The following is a 21,592-nucleotide window of genomic DNA, read 5'->3' as shown; positions in this document are numbered from 1 at the left end:
GCACCAAAAATTGGTGGGCTGACTTCTTGGCGAGGATTGCAAGTTCTCTCTTTCTGCTTCTTCCCCCTCTTCTTGTTTTGGTTGGGTCGTTTGATTTTTCATGCTCACATCAATTTCAATGAAGTCGTGGTCGAGGAGATGAACAAGTCTCTCTTTTAAGTGGATGAGTATTGTCTTGTTTAGATTGCAAGATTAGGATTTTTGAAGTTGTTTATGATGATCAATGCATATGTGCCCAAATTGGAATCTTGTGAACTATCAATTATCATATAATATGCATCAATATCGTTCTAGTTATAAGCTTCGGTTGGTCATCAATTACTATGTGAGTGTTGATTATTAGTGTATGGTCTACATCGAGACATTTGATATTGTAATCAGTTTAAGGGCATTGCTAGTTTGATAGCCTTGTTGGAGTTTCATGGATTCAAAGTAGGGATGTACTTTGTATGCAAGCTCTTTGATTATTTGTAAACTGAAATTTACAGCTATTTATCGCAATAAAAGGCAACTTTTTATTATTCGCTTCAAGCCTTGTTAAACACAGGTACGACTGTACTACCTAGGATAAATGCATAGAACAAGCAACATTAGGTTGCCTCATCCTAAACCTAGAGTTGGTGCTCAGTTCACTCACACACCAAGCACACAACCCTACATCTTATTCTAGCCACAAAGCATCTTAGAACAAGATATCAAACCTTGCTTGGTATTACTATATATTGAAATTAATATATATGATAAATTAAAAATACTAATATTTCATGTAGTAAGATCTCAAATGATGTAATAAAACACTAGTATTTCAAGTTAATAAAAAATTAAAAATACAAAATATGCCAATACAGAAACCAATAGAAAACTTGGACAAAAAAATGACATAAAAATAATGTGTTTTTTGTTAAAAAAAAGATATTAAGATCATTTAGTGTGGAACCATTAACTTCTTCATATTACACTTTTAGGATGAACAAAAGGCCGGAGAAGCAATAGGATGCACGAATCAATATCAAATGAGACACCATCCAATTTAAAAATTACCTTCTGAATATCAACTCCTCTGTGGTTAATAGAAATAACATTAGCTGATCCATCTTCACTCGTTGGCGGAACTTCAAGTACTTGTCCACTAGCCATGCTGCAAGTTTGCCCAAACTCCATAATATCATACAACACTTGCAATTTTTCTCCAGAAGTAATTCCAACTTACTTTTAGTCAAAAAGAAAACAAAACTTTGAACCTACACAAAAGTATCTTTGATAGTCCTTAGAAGCTTCAGACTCCAAAACATACAGATATAGACTGGATAAAACAAGATAACAAGGATGCTACTCAACCAACGAATTTCAAGACCCTTGATATAAATAGAGGGAACAAGAATAAGCCAAAAGTGGGGCTAAGATATGTATGAAAACTGAGATGAATATCAACCATTTAAGGATCATACCTGCCAAACTAGAGTTCTAGCATTAGTTGCAAGATCAACATGATGCCAAGGTTTATCACCAGATTGAAGATGGCCATCAAGGTTTTGCTCTATGATTTTACTTGACCCATGCAATATTCCCATGAGTTCCATGATCCTGAAATATCTTTCTGAAGAAAAATGAACACAGAGATTGGGCACTTGTACAGAAACTCTAGCTGATGGATACCTTGGATGGGGTACTTTAATCTTCAAAAGCACATTAGGAGAAAAACATTAAAAAGGTAGATAAGAATCAACAACAAGAGTTAGCAAGTTAGCACAGTTATATAACTATTCTGCGAGGCTTCATTATCTAGAGTCTTGTAGTACTTATGTATAATAATATATGCTAGGGAACAAAGGAATACAAACATTTTAAACCACTGTACATCTATCCATCATATTTTTTAATATGCTTGCAACTTCCTTAAAACTTGTCCTTGAAACTTGTTAAGCTAAAGAATTAAGGAGCTCTAATTCTGAAATCGTAAAGTTGAGTCACTGAATTTGATGTTGTGATCAAGTTCTTGCTACAGATGTGAGAAAATTAGGTTTTAGTGGTGTAGGAGTCAGTAACTAAATCTGATAGAACTTGTGGAAAAATCTGCACAAGAAGTTGGAAATTATGTAAAAATAGTTGGAATTTTTTCAGGACCTTGCTGCTGAAATCAGTTCCAGGAATTCTAGTTACAAGGTTTGTTGAAAACAATGTCAATTGGTTCCATGAAGCTCACCTTGCATTGGCTCATAAGTCTCAAAATGGAATTAGACAGAATTATGTTTTTTGGAATTGACAATGCTGGAATTGCTGAATTCAGAAAGTTGAAGATTGTAGTTTCATACTTGGGAGGACAAGCTCAGCAGATGATTGTTTTTTTTTTTTGGAAAATACAGTGATTCTGAATTTTCCAGAATCTGGTGATCAGCATAGGGAAGGAATGGATTGGACAGTATGAAAGCATTCCTTCCTAGATTCCGTATTGGAAAACTAATCAGTATCAGTCAGTATCAGTGAGTTAATCCCACTGCTCTACTTGGTTATCAGCTCTTTGTCTTGTTTCTTTGGTGGTTCCTGTGACCACCTCATTGTCATTTGTTATTTTTTTCTTTCCAAGATTTCCATGGTTCGAAGCATACAACTTCAATGGATTGAATTTCCGAAACTATCCAGCTTCATTCCAGAAAAAAAATCAGTAAGTTAGCATGAGTTGAAAAAAAAAGTTACAACCAAGGAAGTAAATAAGAAAAAGGGGAAAAAGATCAGCTGGATTTGAAGCAGAAGTTGTAGCTGATTTCTAAAACTGTATTTCGAATTACAGTGCAGAAATTGAGCATCCTATTATTCTCCTCATCAATTTGCAATGAACCACCATTGTCTTCGGGTACCCAGCCTATTAGATATGTATGTTTTAGATGGTCTTCTTCCATTGATGCTACACAGACTTGGATGTTTTGATATTCTGCCTACTGCAATTGAGGGGACTGATAGGTCTCTATTTTGCAACACTTGCTGAATCTATAGTGGGGTTTATAGGAAGTTGAATTATTTGAGATAAACATTAAATTTAGAAGATTATGGGAGTGTAAATGTTATCATTTAAGCCATTGTGGAAGCTGAAGTTAGTCAGAAAAAAAGAAGTTATGAACATAAATTAACAGGAATTGAAAGGATCTGTAACTTGGCATTTAAAACATGTTGAGTGTTAATTCTATGTGTTGATTCTGAGCAGCTATTGGAATTCAACCTCCTATTATCTCAATGCTAAATGAGAGTCATTGACGAGTTGAGCCCTTCATAACTCAAGCTGAAATTACCTCAACTCTTAAATGCTGAAACTTAATCCAAGGAGTTCACATATGTTTCTGCTGAAGAGTGTGAACTAATAACTAAATGTGAATTGTTTCGTGCAAACCCTATTGGAATTATATTCCAAGGACAACCTTTACTCTGTGGTTTGGGGTTACTGTCTTCTAAACCCCTCCATGATTGGAATCCTGCATTTACAATGCTGCAATCTAGCTTCAGATTTCAGCATCCTTTAGAAATTTCCTGCATTTGACAACAAGGACACAACCTACAAGCTATTTCAAGGAAGGAGGGGTAAACTAGAGCTGCAGGAGAGCTGAATGAATCATAATGTCTTTCCATACCTGTGCAGGAAGTAAGCTTCCAACAACTTGCGACATGCTGCAAGTGAGATCCTGCCATTTGATTCAGAAACTGAATCAGCAGGAAACAGTGAGAATATGATTTTGCGCCAAGTCTCTATGCTATCCTTGATTGGTACAGTTTTGAATTTAAATTTTAATCATTCTAGTGCTAAAAGATACTCACTTCAAAGCTGAATCCTTCAGGAATTAAGCTGAATTTACTTTGAAATCTCAATTCTGAAACTCTGAAATTAAAATTCTGGATTGTTGGAAATGTAGACGTCCTTTGAGAATTGAATCAGAATTTGATTTCTTGAAGCTGAACTATAGCAAATTAGTGGCTTTTCTTCTTCCCATGACGATTGGAAACATATCATAGAGGAATGGATTCTGAATTCCTGAAATCAATTTCTGAAACTGAACTTGTGAAATGCAGAACAGATTTGAATTCCTGGTCTTGGGTGCTGGTTTTGATGCTGAATTGGAGTATTGGGTTCACATTATAGTTCACTTACACATACAGTAGACCTAAGCCAATTTGTAGTTCTTCTCTCTTCTCCAACTTTAACTAGATCTGAATTTTGAAAGAAGGCTGAGTTAAATTTGATACTTTAATATGCATCTGTAATTTTCGGAATTGATGGGATTTTTTAAGCAATGAGATAATAAACAGCAAGGAAGGAAATAGAACATGCTCCATCGGTGGTAAATTCTCCAACTTAAATTAGATATGAATTTTGGAAGAAGTCTGAGTTAAATCTGATACTTTAATGTGCATCTATAATATTTGGAGTTGATGGGATTTCAAGCAATGAGATAGTAAACAAGGAAGGGAAGCAGAACATGCTCCATTGGTGGTAAAATAGTCCAACATTAGTTCCAAACTAGCTCATCAAGTTTACTCCACCGATACTTGCAATCTCTCATTGTTTCCTTTTCTTTCAATCGTTTTGTTTGCTTCCTTTAGTTACTCTTGACTTCATTTCAATTTTCAATAAATCCTTTTGATTCATTCATGCTATATATTTACAATGATGGATAATTAGAAAATAAGCAAGATTATGGTATTGAAATGTTGTGAGTGACATTGAGTGACCTCCATTTTCATGTGATTGTGAGAGTTAGAGTGAACATTTACCTTGGGAGGTTGCATCTTTCTTAGTTTTTCAAATGGATTAAAATCACCATGCTTATTGATTATTATAGGGATTGAATTCATAAATGTTTAATATTTAGATTGTCTTAATTAATTACCTTTTATTATCTTTGAAGTATTGCCAGGAAATGCTTCGAGAGATAAGTTTTGTTTAGTTTGCCCAAGACATGCAAGAATAAGTGTGGGGATTTGATAACCATTATTTTGTCACGTATTTAAGCTTCTATATTCATGCTTTTTGATCTCCTCGTGTGGTAAATTCGCATTTATACTACATTTCACGAATTGGATTCGTTTTTGGTTTTTAATGCAATTTATCTTTTATTTGTAGAATTATGACTAATTATTTGAATGTGGTCTTTGTAGGTAAAAAGCAATGAACTATAGTCAGATCTATTCAAATTGAGCTTAAGGATAGGGCTAAAGGAGGAGAACTAATTTGGAGAGATCTAGACCGTTCATTTAAGATTTGAAGGAATCTCGGCCATCTATCATGATCTAGTCCATCCAAGTCAAAGACAGAGTAGATCAACACCCTTGATCTAGATCTGAGCCCTTAGATCAGATCTAGATTGACTCCCACCATTAGATCAGAGTTGGAATAAACTCAGCTGTTTGTTCAAATATGAGATTAGATTCAAAAGAGATTCTTGGGCGATCATCCAAAAACAAAGGATCGGCGCGCGGAAGAGGGAGACGACACTCATATTCTTCCTTTACATCATCTTCACCGGAATTCAATGTCATTAGGGTTAAGAGGATTTTTTATTGAAATTTTAAAATATGAAATAGACTAATTCGTTAGCACAATAATATTATATAGACATTCATTCCCATCCATGATAATACTCAAATAAATTACGCAATCAAACAAAATATAATATTAATAAAAAAATATACAAGTGCACATAAAATGGGCACAGCCAAGGAATAAAAGAAAAAAAAACTGCTTAAATCGAATATCTTCGAAGTCAAAGTTGCTGAAACTTGCTAAGCTATAATAAAATAAAGAATAGAAGTTGATACAAAACCTTCTTAGGAACTTCAAATATGAAGAGTTTGTTCCGCCTAGCGTGGCTCTTAGTGTTCTTTGATAGCAATGGACTCATGCAACTTGTCCTTGCACTTGTGGGAAAAGTTTGTATTGATCAAATACCTTACCATCAATAAGCAACCATAAAGGACAAAAGTAGTCATGGTTATTACCATCATCCACTATAGTTAGCCTTTGCAAATGTATGAAATAGAATTATATCCAAAACTATTGATTTAGAGTATGATTATAAGAATAAATACAGTTGTATGACCTCCGACTCAAGAATCTATATAGCAACATAGTAGCTTGATTCCCTAGAATTGGCCACGACATTTAGCTTATCCAAAAATCTTGGAGTAGGAAAGAATAGTGAAACATGCCCATTGTGCTGTAAAAACTTGGTTGTCTCTGAATTTTGTTCAAATTCTCTCAAATGCATATCACATCCGAGCTTGTTCCTGAACATCATCAACTATACAGAGGATATTAAATTATCTGAATTACTATAATTTTCACCAGTTTCCTGAAAGAACAAAAACATATAATTAGTTCAACTGTAGATACAACAAATCTCAATGGGGTAACATGTGAATTGACATCATACATTACCTTGCTTTTTCTCAACAATTTGTTCTCCACATCATTTTGCATACCAGAAAATAATAGTTTCAATGAGAGTTTCTAGATTTGCAGCACTAATGTTAACATTTAGGGCACTCGTTGAAGAAAAATGAATTTGCATGCTGATTGTGGATTGTGAATTTTTGCTTATAATATGTTTCCATTCTAAAGGGTAAAAAAACTAATAATGAAAATACTAGTAAAGTCCAACATATACTAGATTTAAGGAAGTATAGGAATATATGGAACTGTAAATGACATAACCCCCTCCCATTTTTTTCAAACCCTTATTGAAATCTTACAAAATATATAAATTACAAATAATTACTGGAATATGGCATCAAATGGTTCAATTAGAGGCTCTCATGCCTCTAGTTGTCTGTTGAATGTGGATGAAGCAATTGAACATATTAGAACAACATTCATTGCCTGAAAATTCCCACGTGTAATAATTGTCACTATTGTGTCAAGAAGTGGCGTCATTTGAACCAAATCAAAAGTAAGCATTAATACAGTAAATAAGAAGACTGAAGTGTCTTCTTTCTAAGACCAATGTAAGCAAGACAAGGCTACTCATTGTTCCACAAAAATTGTCCAAAACACTCAGTGAGAGAAGTTCCAACTTCAACTCAGCAGCAACATTTTCATGTGCTTTAGCTTTGGCATAGTCACTAAATTTATACACCAATCGGGTTATTGGTATAATGTGATCAAAACATGCAAGAAAAGTACAAGTCAAGAATAAGAAGACATCAGGACGTGAAGTAGAAGAGAATAACAAAAAAATTGGGGGATACCTGATTCTCAACTTTCCAGATACTCTAACAATTTGTGCCCTTTGAACTAGATGACCTAGAAATGGGTTCACTAGCAACATTTGTTTGGTTAACAGATCCGATCTAGGACAGCAGACAAAATCCTTTTTTGGTGGATAATCAGTTGTTGTCACCACTCAATCAAATGAAACTTAGCCAGGAGGAATTGGATACCAGAAAAAAAGCCTGATCAAATCCTTTTCCAGAAATATGTGCAACTTTAGCGAATTATTTAGGACTTGCAGAAATTGATGGATTGTCACATTGAGACAAATGAGTAACTCATGAGTTATGAATCCCTTTTTGGTGGATAATCAGTTGTTGTCACCACTCAATCAAATGAAACATAGCCAGGAGGAATTGGATACCAGAAAAAAAGCCTGATCAAATCCTTTTCCAGAAATATGTGCAACTTTAGCGAATTATACAGGACTTGCAGAAATTGATGGATTGTCACATTGAGACAAATGAGTAACTCGTGAGTTATGATAAACACAAATTATGTTATCAATCTAAAGCTGGTGGTTCTAAACAGAAACAAGTAAATTGTGAATTATTATATCACAAATTTTGTATCATTTATAAAACATAAGAAGAGCCAATGTCTAACCCTTGTATCACACAATCACCAAGTGTGCCAAAAGCTGGGCATCCTATCGGTCGCCATATCAAAATTGATCTTCTCAAGTCACATCCTTTATCCCACCAAATTTTTGCAAATCGTGGAGTAGACATACAATATGCAGCTGCACCTGATAAAGTTCTCAAAATATCCCATCCAGAGGAATTCAAATTGTTGATATTGTGGCTCCTTGTCTGCTATTTCCTTTGAGTAAATGTCATCAGGATTGCACAAAAGAATCTGGTGTAAATCAAAACTTTCTGTCGAAGGAGGACAATCCATTGAATTATGAGCATAAAAAGAACCAACAACGTAATGAACATGCCATATGCTAAATGCAGAAGGAGCCCTACAATCATATCAAAGAAAAATTAGTGTATTGTTATTAGTGAATGTACAAAACGGAGAGGTAAGGAAATGAACCTAGAACTAGGTGATGAGAGGGAAATGCAGCTTGAAAACTTAGTTGATGTTACAAGATCAAAATGAAGGCAATAGACAATGTGATTTGGAGGAGGCTGATTTCCAGGATGTGCTACACATCCTATAGCCAAGTATGCTGAAGGTGGGATTGGCATCCATATAGAACAATCTGTATCCTTGTTTAATGGGTTGCACTTCCGAAATCCAGAATACTAGAAATGGATGCTATAAACTTGAAGCCAATAGGTTTTCGAACTTGACCATAAGTATTGCTTATAACTAGTACAACTTGAGATGGAGGAATAGGCCTGCATATGCATTTAGAATGCATCTAAAAGAAAACAAGAAGGCAAAAAAATAGGGGGAAAACAAACAAGATCTAGTAACCGAAAAAGAGGATGAAAAATAATTAAAGAGGACTAATTGGAGAAGAGCAAAAAGAAACGAAAAACTAGAAGAACAAAGGGAAAAAAAAAAAGAAAGGAGTTCAAGGAATTCTAGTTACAAGGTTTGCTGAAAACAATGTCAATTGGTTCCATGAAGCTCACCTTGCAAGTCTCAAAATGTAACTAGACAGAATTATGCCTTTTGGAATTGACAATGCTAGAATTGCTGAATTCAGCAAGTTGAAGATTGTAGTTTCATACCAGGGAGGACAAGCTCAGCAGATGATTGCTTTGTTTTTCTAAAAATATACAGTGTTTCTGAATTTTCAGAATCTGGTGATCAGCTTAGGGAAGGAATGGATTGCATAGCATGAAAGCATTCCTTCCTAGATTCTGTATTGGAAAACTGATCATATCAGTGAGTTTATCCCTCTGCCTGGTTATTAGCTCTCTATCTTATTTCTTTGGTGGTTTTATTTTCTCCTAATTTCCTAATCATACCAGTAGCATTTTCAAACAATATGGATGTCTACCTCATGAGATCAAGGATTGCATTTGCTTGCTCTATTGTAACTGTCTGTGATGAAAGTTTCTGAAAATTTTGTATGTTGTGGTTTGTGTGTCAAGCTTTTGTTGTAAGTTTATGATCAGTGAAAAGTTACAGTGAAACTCTTATTTCCTTAATGTCAAGTGGTATTCTTCATTCCTTTACAAGCCTTTAATGATTCTGAAATCTGAAACTCCTTTGAATCTAATTGCCTTATCTGAAGTTTTGAATTTCTGAAACTTGTTCTTTGAAACAAGAGTTCTTAACTCATATGTGTACTAAATTGGGAGGATGTCTACAGCTCGGTGCACGAAGCTCCCGCCATGCGAGATCCCAGGGAAGGATCCATTGTACGCAGCCTTATCCTCCTATGAAATGATTTTAATAGGTGGTGATCTAAATGGGCATGTCGGAGTGAAAAATGAAGAATATGAGAGAGTACATGAGAGTTATGGGTTTGGAACGAAGAATGAGGAAGGGAAAACTATTTAATTTTAATAATTAAATTATTGATTTTCTGATTCAGGAAGGAATTGAGTATTGTCTTGATTTTGTTTGTGTGCAATTCATTTATGCAATTCTCTAACCAGGAAATGTTCAATTAAACTTGTGACCACCTCATTGTCATTTGTTGTTCTTTTCTTTCCAAGATTTACATGGTTCAAAGCATACAACTTCAATGAATTGAAATTCCGAAACTATCCATCTTCATTCCAGAACAAGAATCAGTAAATTGGCATGAGTTGAAAAAAAAAGTTACAACCAAGGAAGTAAATAAGAAAAAGGGGAAAAGATTAAATATGAAGGAAGATAAAAATAATTCCCAACATAATGGAATTACATCAGTTGGATTTGAAACAGAAGTTGTAGAGGACTTCTGAAACTGTATTTTGAATTGCAGTGCAAAAATTGAGCAACCTATTATTCTCCTCATCAATATGCAATGAACCACCATTGTCTTCTGATACCAGCCTATTAGATATTTATGTTTTAGATGGTCTTCTTCCTTCATGCTGTACAGACTTGGATGTTTTGATATTCTGCCTACTGTAGTTGAGGACTGATAGGTCTCTATTTTACAACACTTGTAGAATTTGTAGTGGGGTTTACAGGAAGTTGAATTACTTGAGATAAACATTAAGTTTAGAAGATCATGGAAATATAGATGTTATCATTTAAGCAATTGTGGAATCTTAAGTTAGTCACAAAAAAAAAAAAGTTATGAACAAAAATTAGCAGGAACTCAAAGGATCTATAACTTGGCGTCTAAAACAAGTTGAGTGCCAATTCTCTGTGTTGATTCTCAGCAACAACAACTGCAATTCAACCCCCTATTCTCCCGGTGCTAAATGAGAGTCAAGGACCAGTTGAGCCCTTCATAACGCAAGATGAAATTACCTCAACTCTCAGATACTTAAACTTAATCCAAGGAATTCACATTTGTTTATGTTGAAGAGTGTGAGCTAATACCTAAATGTGAATTGTTTCTTGAAAACCTTAAGAGTACTTGCACTTACTTTGTCATATAAACCCCTTCATGATTGGAATCTTGCATTTACTTAATGCTGCAATCTAGCTTCAAATTTCAGCATCCCTTCAGAAATTTCCTGAATTTGACAACAAGGACACAACCTACAAGCTATTTTAAGGAAGGAGGTGAAGTAGAGCTGCAGGAGAGAAAAAGGAAGTCTATAGGAGAGAAGAAAATCAAAAACGCAAGATAAACATAAAGAAAATGAAAATTAAGGAAGAAAAAAGACTGCAAAAGAAGTGAACTCATAGAAAATAAAATAACAATAGTTGAAAGAGAAGAAGAATAAAAAGAGACAAAACAAAAGAAAATAAGCTATGAGGAGATAAAAAAAGGAGACGAAATCAAAGAAACAAAATGAAAAAGGAAGTTAAAGATAAAGAGAAGCACATGTTGAAGCAACAAAAGGACAAGAACACAAAAAACAAATAGAAGAAGAAGAAGAAGAAAGAGAAAAAGAAAAGAAAAAAAGTAGAAAGAGAAAAACACAAATAAGGAAAAGATAAGAAGAGCCAGTTTAGAATAAGGTTAGAAGGGCATAGTTTGTTGAATGAGAAACTTAAAGCTCTTGTGCTAAAAGATCAAATGTAATTCAAGTAATTGAATTTCAGCATTATGATATAAAAGGTCAATTGATTTAAACAAAATTGTAATGACATTAAACCATTTAAATAAAATAATGAAAGTCTATAAACAAAATATAGATTAGCCATGCACATCAATGATCAGAAATATAATGGAAAATAAGATACTAAGCTATTTTCATCAAAGAAAAAGGAATTGCTACAAGAACAACAAAAGATGCATTAATGAATATGAAAATAAAAAAGTTAAATTGTAAATCAAAGAGGATCATTAATTTTTTTACACTATAAAGATATATGTGAGAGAGACAACATACACTAGCAAGAAGGGTAATTAGACTTAAAAGGAGAAGCACAAGTGAAATGGAAAAGAAAAAAGACAATCATACGAAGGAAACAAAGTGCAAAAAATAAAGCAAAAAAGATCAAGCAAAGAAAGTGCAAACTTGGATAAAGGTTACAAGAATATAGTATGTCGAATGGAACAACTTAAAGTTCTAATAAAATCCTCAATTTATCAAATTTAAGAAATAGTGTGAAAAATTAATTTACGTTAAACAAATAGTGCTCACATTAAACAATTCTAATGACAGAATTAGACTACACACAAAACATAAATCAACTATGGACATCATTATCACAATTCAAATGCAAAATAAAAAATACAAGTAAGCTATATTTTCAAAAAAAAAAAAATCTAACAAAGAAAATACCATGGAGAGTGCATTATGTAATATGAAAAGCATAGTTAAATTGTAACCAAAAAAGGATTATCAAATATTAGTTGAGTCAAAAGACAAAGAGGAAGTAGATAGAATTGAAGATCAACATTTAGAATTCACTAAAAGGATACAAAAAGCAAGAAATAGTAAAAATAGAAAACGAAAAAGAAGAAAAAAAATAATTAGAGAACAAAATAGGAAAGAAGAAAAAGAAACAAAAAAGTTAGGAAAAATAAAAATAAAAGTAATATAAGACGAAGATTTATAAAAAAAAATTAGATCAAACATTTTGAATATTAGTAGAAGAAAGACAAATATGAATACAACTAAGGAAAACATAGAGAGTGGCAATAAAAAAATAATAATTTTAAGAATAAAAAGAACATTAAATGAAAAAAAATGAAAATGAACAAGATAAAGAAAAGGACGCAAGAAGAGATAATCAAAAGTTATAGTAGAAAATGAAAAGTAAATAAAAATTATAAAAAACAAAGAAGAATAAACAAGGATAGAGGAAGAAGACAAGGAGGGAAGAAAACAAAAGCATACAAAGAAGAAGAGAAAAAAAAATCAAGATGATAAAAATACATAAGCAAAGGTGAAGAAAAGCACAAAGGACAAGGGAAGAGTGGTAAAAGAAGACAATATATATATATAGGATTGAATAACAATATTTAAAATAGAGTAACAAGAAGGAAAGAAAAAAGGTAATACAAGGAACAAGATCTAGTAAAGAAGAAGAAAAAAAGAAAGAAAAAGAATTAAAGAGGATTAATTCGGAAAGATGAAAAAGGAAAAAAAGAAGACAAATATAAAGAGAAACCCATAAAATGAAAGAGAAGGGAAGCGAAAGAAAAATAAACAAAAAATTAAGAACAATGAATAAACTTCAAGAGAAGAAGACAAGGAGGAAAGAGAAAGAAAAGTATACAAATAAGATGATAAAAAAAAGACATGAGATAAAAAAAGCACAAGGACAAAGGAAGAGTTGTAAAAAAGTACAAAAAGGAAGTAGATAGTGTAGAAAAGAAAATACACATTGATAGAGAAGAATGACATAGGTAACCAGTACACATTCATACCAACTCGACCTACTAAAGTGAAATTCCAATATATTTAAATCGTTCTTGGCTTATATATATTGGCTACTAAATTTTAGCTTCCCAATTTTTTGCCTGTGATTCAACCTGCAAGAGTTCGAATTCTGGGGGATTCATAAACTCTAGTACTTAAGCCTGGAGGTCTAGAGTTCGAATCCTGGGGGAGGCAAAAATCCACTGGCTAGGGGTGGAAAGTCCTAGTGAGTAACGGCACGGCCAAAGGTCGTCGGTCGACGACATGAGAGGTCGTCAAATGGGCTGACGACATAAGGGCCGCCAGTTGGGACGCCACAAGAGCCGCCCAAGAGGCCAAAGGGTCGGGTCGTTACACAAACTTCAAGAAAAGAAGACAAGGAGGAAATAGAAAGATAAGTATATAATAAGATGATAAAAAAAAAGACATGAGACAAAAAAAGCACAAGGACAAAGGAAGAGTTGTAAAAAAGTATAAAAAGGAAGTAGATAGTGTAAAAAAGAAAATACACATTGATAGAGAAGACCAACATAGAAATCCAGTACACATTCATACCAACTCGACCTACTAAAGTGAGATTCCAATATATTTAAATCGTTCTTGGCTTATATTGGCTACTAAATTTTAGCTTCCCAATGGGTACCCACATATTATATTGATAAGATGATCTTAAATTTAATTAACTTCATGTATTATGTAACTACACATAGGTTGTAGGTCGAATCATGTAGTAAAAAAATATACATAACCTTTTGTCATTCTAATAAAAATTGAGAGAAAAAACAAAAATAGAAAAAATAAAGGATGATCAAGAAGAGAATTAAAAATTATAGGTGAATAAAGTTATTGGAGAATAAAAGAGTGCCCATAAAGTAGACAAAAAATTTTAAAAAAAAACCTCATGAGAAGAGAGAGAAGAAAGAGAAGTAGACAGAATTTTAAAAAATAGATAAGGATCAAGGAGGAGGAAGAAGAGAAGAGTCATAGAGATGAGAAAGTAGATAAATAAGGCATTAAAAAATGAACAAGCATATGGAGTAGATAATAAAGGAAGGGGAAGAGGAGAGAAAATAATTAAAATCAAGAATGATGAAAATTAGAATAAAAAATAAAGGTATTGATCGATGAATAAGAAATAAAAATATATAAAAATAAATTTATCAAATTGTAAACTAGAAGAAAAAGACAACAGTAAAAATTGAAGAGAGGTACAAAAAAACCAAAAACCCAAGAAGAAAATAAAGAAAATGAAAATTAAGGAAAAAAAAGGATCACAAAATAAATAATATTAATTGAAAAAAATAAGAACAAATAGAGACCAGGTAAACGAAAATAAGCTAAAAGGAGAGAAAAAACAAACATTAAAAGAGAAAAACAAGACAAATCGAAGAAACAAAAGGAAAAAAGAGGAAGAAAAAGAGAAAAACGCAAATGAGGAAATAATAAGAAGAGCATAGTGTGTTGGATGAAATACCTTGAAGATCTTGTAATAAAAGTCTCAAGTAATAAAAGTAATTGAATTTCAGCATTATGATATAATGGTCAGTTTATTTTAACCAAATTATAATAACATTAAACCATTTGAATAAAACAATGAAAGTCTATAAACAAAATATGGATTCGCCATGCACATCAAAGATCACAAATAAAATGGAAAATAAGATATTTTCATCAAAGAAAAAGGAACTGCTACAAGAACAACAAGCATTAATGAAAATGAAATTAAAAAACTTAAATTGTAAACCGAAGAGGATCATTAATTTTTTTCGCACTATAAAGTTATATGTGAGAGAGACAATATACTACTAGAAGGGTGATTAGACTTAAAAGGAGAAGCACAAGTGAAATGGAAAAAAAAAAGACAACCATACGAAGGAAACAAAATGCAAAAAATAAAGCAAAAAAGATCAAGAAAAGAAAGTGCAAAGTTGGATAAGGGTTACAAGAATATAGTATGTCGAATGGAACAACTTGAAGTTCTAATAAAATCCTCAATTTATCAAATTTAAGAAATAGTGTGAAAAGTTAATTTACGTTAAATAAATAATGCTCACATTAAACAATTCTAATGACATAATTAGACTACACACAAAACATAAATCAACTATGGACATCATTATCACAATACCAATGTAAAATAAAATATGCAAGTAAGCAATATTTTTAAAAAAAAAAAATTCTAACAAAGAAAGTACCATGGAGAGTGCATTATCTAATATGAAAAACATAGTTAAATTGTAAACAAAAAAGGATTATCAAATATTAGTTGAGTCAGAAGACAAAGAGGAAGTAGATAGAATTGAAGATCAACATTTAGAATTCACTAAAAGGAAACAAGAAGCAAGAAATAGTAAAAAGAGAAAACGAAAAAGAAGAAGAAAAATAATTAGAGAACAAATTAGGAAAGAAGAAAAAGAAGCAAAAAAGTTAGGAAAAAAAAAAGAAAATAAAAGTAATATAAGACGAAGATTTATCAAAAAAATTAGATCAAACATTTTGAATATTAGTAGAAGAAAGACAAATATGAATACAACTAAGGAAAACATAAAAAGTGGCAATAAAAAATAATAATTTGAAGAATAAAAAGAACAATAAATGAAAAAAATGAAAATGAACAAGATAAAGAAAAGGACGAAAGAAGAGATAATCAAAAGTTATAGTGGAAAATGAAAAGTAAATAAAAATTATAAAAAACAAAGAAGAATAAACAAGGATAGAGAAAGAAGACAAGGAGGGAAGAAAACAAAAGCAAACAAAGAAGAAGAGAAAAAAAATCAAGATGATAAAAAGACATAAGCAAAGGTGAAGAAAAGCACAAAGGACAAGGGAAGAGTGGTAAAAGAAGACAATATATATATATAGGATTGAATAACAATATTTAAAATAGAGTAACAAGAAGGAAAGAAAAAAGGTAATACAAGGAACAAGATCTAGTAAAGAAGAAGAAAAAAAGAAAGAAAAAGAATTAAAGAGGATTAATTCGGAAAGATGAAAAAGGAAAAAAAGAAGACAAATATAAAGAGAAACCCATAAAATGAAAGAGAAGGGAAGCGAACGAAAAATAAACAAAAAATTAAGAACAATGAATAAACTTCAAGAGAAGAAGACAAGGAGGAAAGAGAAAGAAAAGTATACAAATAAGATGATAAAAAAAAGACATGAGACAAAAAAAGCACAAGGACAAAGGAAGAGTTGTAAAAAAGTACAAAAAGGAAGTAGATAGTGTAGAAAAGAAAATACACATTGATAGAGAAGAATGACATAGGTAACCAGTACACATTCATACCAACTCGACCTACTAAAGTGAGATTCCAATATATTTAAATCATTCTTGACTTATATATTGGCTCCTAAATTTTAGCTTCCCAATGGGTACCCACATATTATATTGATAAGACGGCCTTAAATTTAATTAACTTCATGTATTATGTTACACATAGGTTGTAAGTCGAATCAAGTTGTAAAAAAATATACATAACCTTTTGTCATTCTAATAAAAATTGAGAGAAAAGACAAAAATAGAAAAAATAAAGGATGATCAAGAAGAGAATTAAAAATTATAGGTGAATAAAGTTATTGGAGAATAAAAGAGTGCCCATAAAGTAGACAAAAAAATTAAAAAATACACCACATGAGAAGAGAGAGGAGAAAGAGAAGTAGACAGAATTTTAAAAAATAGATAAGGAACAAGGAGGAGGAAGAAGAGAAGAATCATAGAGATGAGAAAGTAGATAAATAAGACATTAAAAAATGAACAAGCATATGGAATTGATAATAAAAAAAGGGGAAGAGGAGAGAAAACAATTAAAATCAAGAATGATGAAAATTAGAATAAAAAATAAAGATATTGATCGATGAATAAGAAATAAAAAATATAAAAATAAATTTATCAAAATGTAAACTAAAAGAAAAAGACAACCGTAAAAAATGAAGAGAGAAAAAAAAATCAAAATCCCAAGAAGAAAATAAAGAAAATGAAAATTAAGGAAGAAAAAGGACCACAAAATAAATAATATTAATTGAAAAAAATAAGAACAAATAGAGACCAAGCAAACGGAAATAAGCTAAAAGGAGAGAAAAAAACAAACATTAAAAGAGAAAGACAAGACAAATCGAAGAAACAAGAGGAAAAAAGAAGTTAAAAATGAAACAAAAAAAAAAGAAAAGAGACAGAAAAAAAGAAAAATGCAAATGAGGAAATAATAAGAAGAGCATAGTTTGTTGGATGAAATACCATGAAGATCTTGTAATAAAAGACTCAAGTAATTCAAGTAATTGAATTTCAGCATTATGATATAATGGTTAGTTTATTTTAACCAAATTATAATAACATTAAACCATTTGAATAAAACAATGGAAGTCTATAAACAAAATATGGATTCGCCATGCACATCAATGATCACAAATAAAATGGAAAATAAGATATTTTCATCAAAGAAAAAGGAACTGCTACAAGAACAACAAGCATTAATGAATATGAAACTAAAAAACTTAAATTGTAAACCAAAGAGGATCATTAATTTTTTTTCACACTATAAAGTTATATGTGAGAGAGACAACATACAGTAAGCAAGAAGGTGATTAGACTTAAAAGGAGAAGCACAAGTGAAATGGAAAAAAAAAGGACAATCATACGAAGGAAACAGAGTGCAAAAAATATAGCAAAAAAGATCAAGAAAAGAAAGTGCAAAGTTGGATAATGGTTACAAGAATATAGTATGTCGAATGGAACAACTTGAAGTTCTAATAAAATCCTCAATTTATCAAATTTAAGAAATAGTGTGAAAAGTTAATTTACGTTAAACAAATAGTGCTCACATTAAACAATTCTAATGAAATAATTTGACTACACACAAAACATAAATCAACTATGAACATCATTATCACAATTCCAATACAAAATAAAATATGCAAGTAAGCTATATTTTAAAAAAAAATATCTAACAAAGAAAATACCATGGAGAGTGCATTATCTAATATGAAAAGCATAGTTAAATTGTAAACAAAAAAGGATTATCAAATATTAGTTGAGTCAGAAGACAAAGAGGAAGTAGATAGAATTGAAGATCAACATTTAGAATTCACTAAAAGGAAACAAGAAGCAAGAAATAGTAAAAATAGAAAACGAAAAAGAAGAAGAAAAATAATAGAGAACAAATTAGGAAAGAAGAAAAAGAAAAAAAAAAGGATAGGAAAAAAAAGAAAATAAAAGTAATATAAGACCAAGATTTATCAAAAAAAATTAGATCAAACATTTTGAATACTATTAGAAGAAAAATAAATATGAATTAAATTAAGGAAAACATAGAGAGAGGTAATAAAAAATAATAATTTGAAGAATAAAAAGAACAATAAATGAAAAAAAAATGAAAATGAACAAGATAAAGAAAAGGAAGAAAGATGAAATAATCAAAAGTTATAGTGGAAAATGAAAAGTAAATAAAAATTATAAAAAACAAAGAAGAATAAACAAGGATAGAGGAAGAAGACAAGGAGGGAAGAAAACAAAAGCATACAAAGAAGAAGAGAAAAAAAATCAAGATGATAAAAAAACATAAGCAAAGGTAAAGAAAAGCACAAAGGACAAGGGAAGAGTGGTAAAAGAAGACAAAATATATATATATATATATATATATATATATATATATATATATATATATATATGATAGAATAACAATATTTAAAATAGAGTAACAAGAAGAAAAGAAAAAAGGGAATACAAGGAACAAGATCTAGTAAAGAAGAAGAAAAAAAGAAAGAAAAGAATTAAAGAGAATTAATTCGGAAAGATGAAAAAGGAAAAAAAGAAGACAAATATAAAGAGAAACCCATAAAATGAAAGAGAAGGGAAGCGAAAGAAAAATAAACAAAAAAATTAAGAACAATGAATAAACTTCAAGAGAAGAAGACAAGGAGGAAAGAGAAAGAAAAGTATACAAATAAGATGATAAAAAAAAAGACATGAGATAAAAAAAGCACAAGGACAAAGGAAGAGTTGTAAAAAAGTACAAAAAGGAAGTAGATAGTGTAGAAAAGAAAATACACATTGATAGAGAAGAATGACATAGGTAACCAGTACACATTCATACCAACTCGACCTACTAAAGTGATATTCCAATATATTTAAATCGTTCTTGGCTTATATATTGGCTCCTAAATTTTAGCTTCCCAATGGGTACCCACATATTATATTGATAAGACGACCTTAAATTTAATTAACTTCATGTAATATGTTACTACACATAGGTTGTAGGTCGAATCAAGTTGTAAAAAAATATACATAACCTTTTGTCATTCTAATAAAAATTGAGAGAAAAGACAAAAATAGAAAAAATAAAGGACGATCAAGAAGAGAATTAAAAATTATAGGTGAATAAAGTTATTGGAGAATAAAAGAGTGCCCATAAAGTAGACAAAAAATTTTTAAAAAAAAAACCTCATGAGAAGAAAGAGAAGTAGACAAAATTTTAAAAAATAGATAAGGATCAAGGAGGAGGAAGAAGAGAAGAGTCATAGAGATGAGAAAGTAGATAAATAAGGCATTAAAAAATGAACAAGCATATGGAGTAGATAATAAAGGAAGGGGGAAGAGGAGAGAAAACAATTAAAATCAAGAATGATGAAAATTAGAATAAAAAATAAAGGTATTGATCGATGAATAAGAAATAAAAATATATTAAAATAAATTTATCAAATTGTAAACTAGAAGAAAAAGACAATGGTAAAAATTGAAGAGAGGTACAAAAAAACCAAAAACCCAAGAAGAAAATAAAGAAAATGAAAATTAAGGAAAAAAAAGGACCACAAAATAAATAATATTAATTGAAAAAAATAAGAACAAATAGAGACCAGGCAAACGAAAATAAGCTAAAAGGAGAGAAAAAACAAACATTAAAAGAGAAAGACAAGACAAATCGAAGAAACAAAAGGAAAAAAGAAGTTAAAGATGTAAAAAAAAAAAAGAAAAGAGGCGGAAAAAGAGAAAAACGCAAATGAGGAAATAATAAGAAGAGCATAGTGTGTTGGATGAAATACCTTGAAGATCTTGTAATAAAAGACTCAAGTAATTCAAGTAATTGAATTTCAGCATTATGATATAATGGTCAGTTTATTTTAACCAAATTATAATAACATTAAACCATTTGAATAAAACAATGAAAGTCTATAAACAAAATATGGATTCGCCATGAACATCAAAGATCACAAATAAAACGGAAAATAAGATATTTTCATCATAGAAAAAGGAAATGCTACAAGAACAACAAGCATTAATGAAAATGAAACTAAAAACTTAAATTGTAAACCAAAGAAGATCATTAATTTTTTTGCGCACTATAAAGTTATATGTGAGAGAGACAATGTACAGTAGCAAGAAGGGTGATTAGACTTAAAAGGAGAAGCACAAGTGAAATGGAAAAAAAAAAAGACAACCATACGAAGGAAACAAAATGCAAAAAATAAAGCAAAAAAGATCAAGAAAAGAAAGTGCAAAGTTGGATAAGGGTTACAAGAATATAGTATGTTGAATGGAACAACTTGAAGTTCTAATAAAATCCTCAATTTATCAAATTTAAGAAATAGTGTGAAAAGTTAATTTACGTTAAACAAATAGTGCTCACATTAAACAATTCTAATGACATAATTAGAATACACACAAAACATAAATCAACTATAGACATCATTATCACAATTTCAATGCAAATTAAAATATGCAAGTAAGCTATATTTTTAAAACAAAAATCTAACAAAGAAAGTACCATGGAGAGTGCATTTTCTAATATGAAAAGCATAGTTAAATTGTAAACAAAAAAGAATTATCAAATATTAGTTGAGTCAGAAGACAAAGAGGAAGTAGAGAGAATTGAAGATCAACAATTGGAATTCACTAAAAGGAAACAAGAAGCAAGAAATAGTAAAAATAGAAAACGAAATAGAAGAAGAAAAATAATTAGAGAACAAATTAGGAAAGAAGAAAAAGAAGCAAAAAAGTTAGGAAAAAAAGAAAATAAAAATAATATAAGACGAAGATTTATCAAAAAAATTAGATCAAACATTTTGAATATTAGTAAAAGAAAGACAAATATGAATACAACTAAGGAAAACATAAAGAGTCGCAATAAAAAAAAATAATTTGAAGAATAAAAAGAACAATAAATGAAAAAAAATGAAAATGAACAAGATAAAGAAAAGGACGAAAGAAGAGATAATCAAAAGTTATAGTGGAAAATGAAAAATAAATAAAAAATAATAAAAAACAAAGAAGAATAAACAAGAATAGAGGAAGAAGACAAGGAGTGAAGAAAACAAAAGCATACAAAGAAGAAGAGAAAAAAAAATCAAGATGATCAAAAGACATAAGCAAAGATGAAGAAAAGCACAAAGGACAAGGGAAGAGTGGTAAAAGAAGACAATATATATATATAGGATTGAATAACAATATTTAAAATAGAGTAAC

At 30.7% G+C, this 21,592-nt stretch overlaps 1 protein-coding gene and 1 long non-coding RNA gene across 21 annotated transcripts in view; both read right to left on the bottom strand.

Moving 5' to 3' along the window:
- Window positions 1-935: 935 nt before the first annotated feature.
- LOC122052070 lies at window positions 936-3,977 on the bottom strand. 6 transcript variants are annotated; one of them, XR_006131768.1, is made up of 6 exons: window positions 3,805-3,977; window positions 3,621-3,671; window positions 3,285-3,519; window positions 2,204-2,640; window positions 1,449-1,676; window positions 936-1,241 (listed from the first exon to the last, which is right to left on the bottom strand). XR_006131768.1 is itself a non-coding variant. In XM_042613458.1 (5 exons), exons 3-5 carry the CDS (start codon window positions 2,216-2,218, stop codon window positions 1,038-1,040), a joined length of 447 nt encoding a protein of 148 aa, XP_042469392.1. In that variant the 5' UTR covers window positions 2,219-2,640; window positions 3,621-3,671; window positions 3,805-3,977; the 3' UTR covers window positions 936-1,037. The 6 variants fall into 6 exon arrangements, 3 of the variants coding, with proteins under 3 accessions (XP_042469392.1, XP_042469391.1, XP_042469393.1); XR_006131769.1 differs by having other exon boundaries at window positions 3,411-3,519; XR_006131770.1 differs by lacking the exon at window positions 2,204-2,640.
- A 48-nt stretch (window positions 3,978-4,025) lies between these two features.
- Window positions 4,026-21,592, bottom strand: part of LOC122052073 — a 40,445-nt gene continuing 22,878 nt past the window's right edge. For 7 of the 15 annotated variants that reach the window (XR_006131789.1, XR_006131794.1, XR_006131783.1 and 4 more), the window contains 2 exons: window positions 5,808-8,219; window positions 4,026-4,194 (listed from right to left, as the gene is read on the bottom strand). This is a non-coding gene — a long non-coding RNA (uncharacterized LOC122052073). The remainder of the gene's footprint in view (window positions 4,195-5,807; window positions 8,220-21,592) is intronic. The other 8 variants (XR_006131797.1, XR_006131785.1, XR_006131791.1 and 5 more) reach the window with 4 other exon arrangements.

This window comes from Zingiber officinale, chromosome 3A, assembly GCF_018446385.1.
Source record: "Zingiber officinale cultivar Zhangliang chromosome 3A, Zo_v1.1, whole genome shotgun sequence".
NCBI classification, from domain to species: domain Eukaryota; kingdom Viridiplantae; phylum Streptophyta; class Magnoliopsida; order Zingiberales; family Zingiberaceae; genus Zingiber; species Zingiber officinale.
This window is presented reverse-complemented; position numbering and strand designations above follow the sequence as displayed.

What these genes read in the sequence shown, in the direction of transcription:
- LOC122052070 (XM_042613457.1), bottom strand. Translation starts at nt 3,656, where the DNA reads ATGTCGCAAGTTGTTGGAAGCTTACTTCCTGCACAG. An exon ending in GAAGCTTACTTCCTGCACAG is followed by an intron (nt 1,677 to 3,620) that starts GTATGGAAAGAC and finishes GTGCTTTTGAAG; the next exon opens with ATTAAAGTACCCCATCCAAG. An exon ending in CTAGAACTCTAGTTTGGCAG is followed by an intron (nt 1,242 to 1,448) that starts GTATGATCCTTA and finishes ACTTTTGTGTAG; the next exon opens with GTTCAAAGTTTTGTTTTCTT.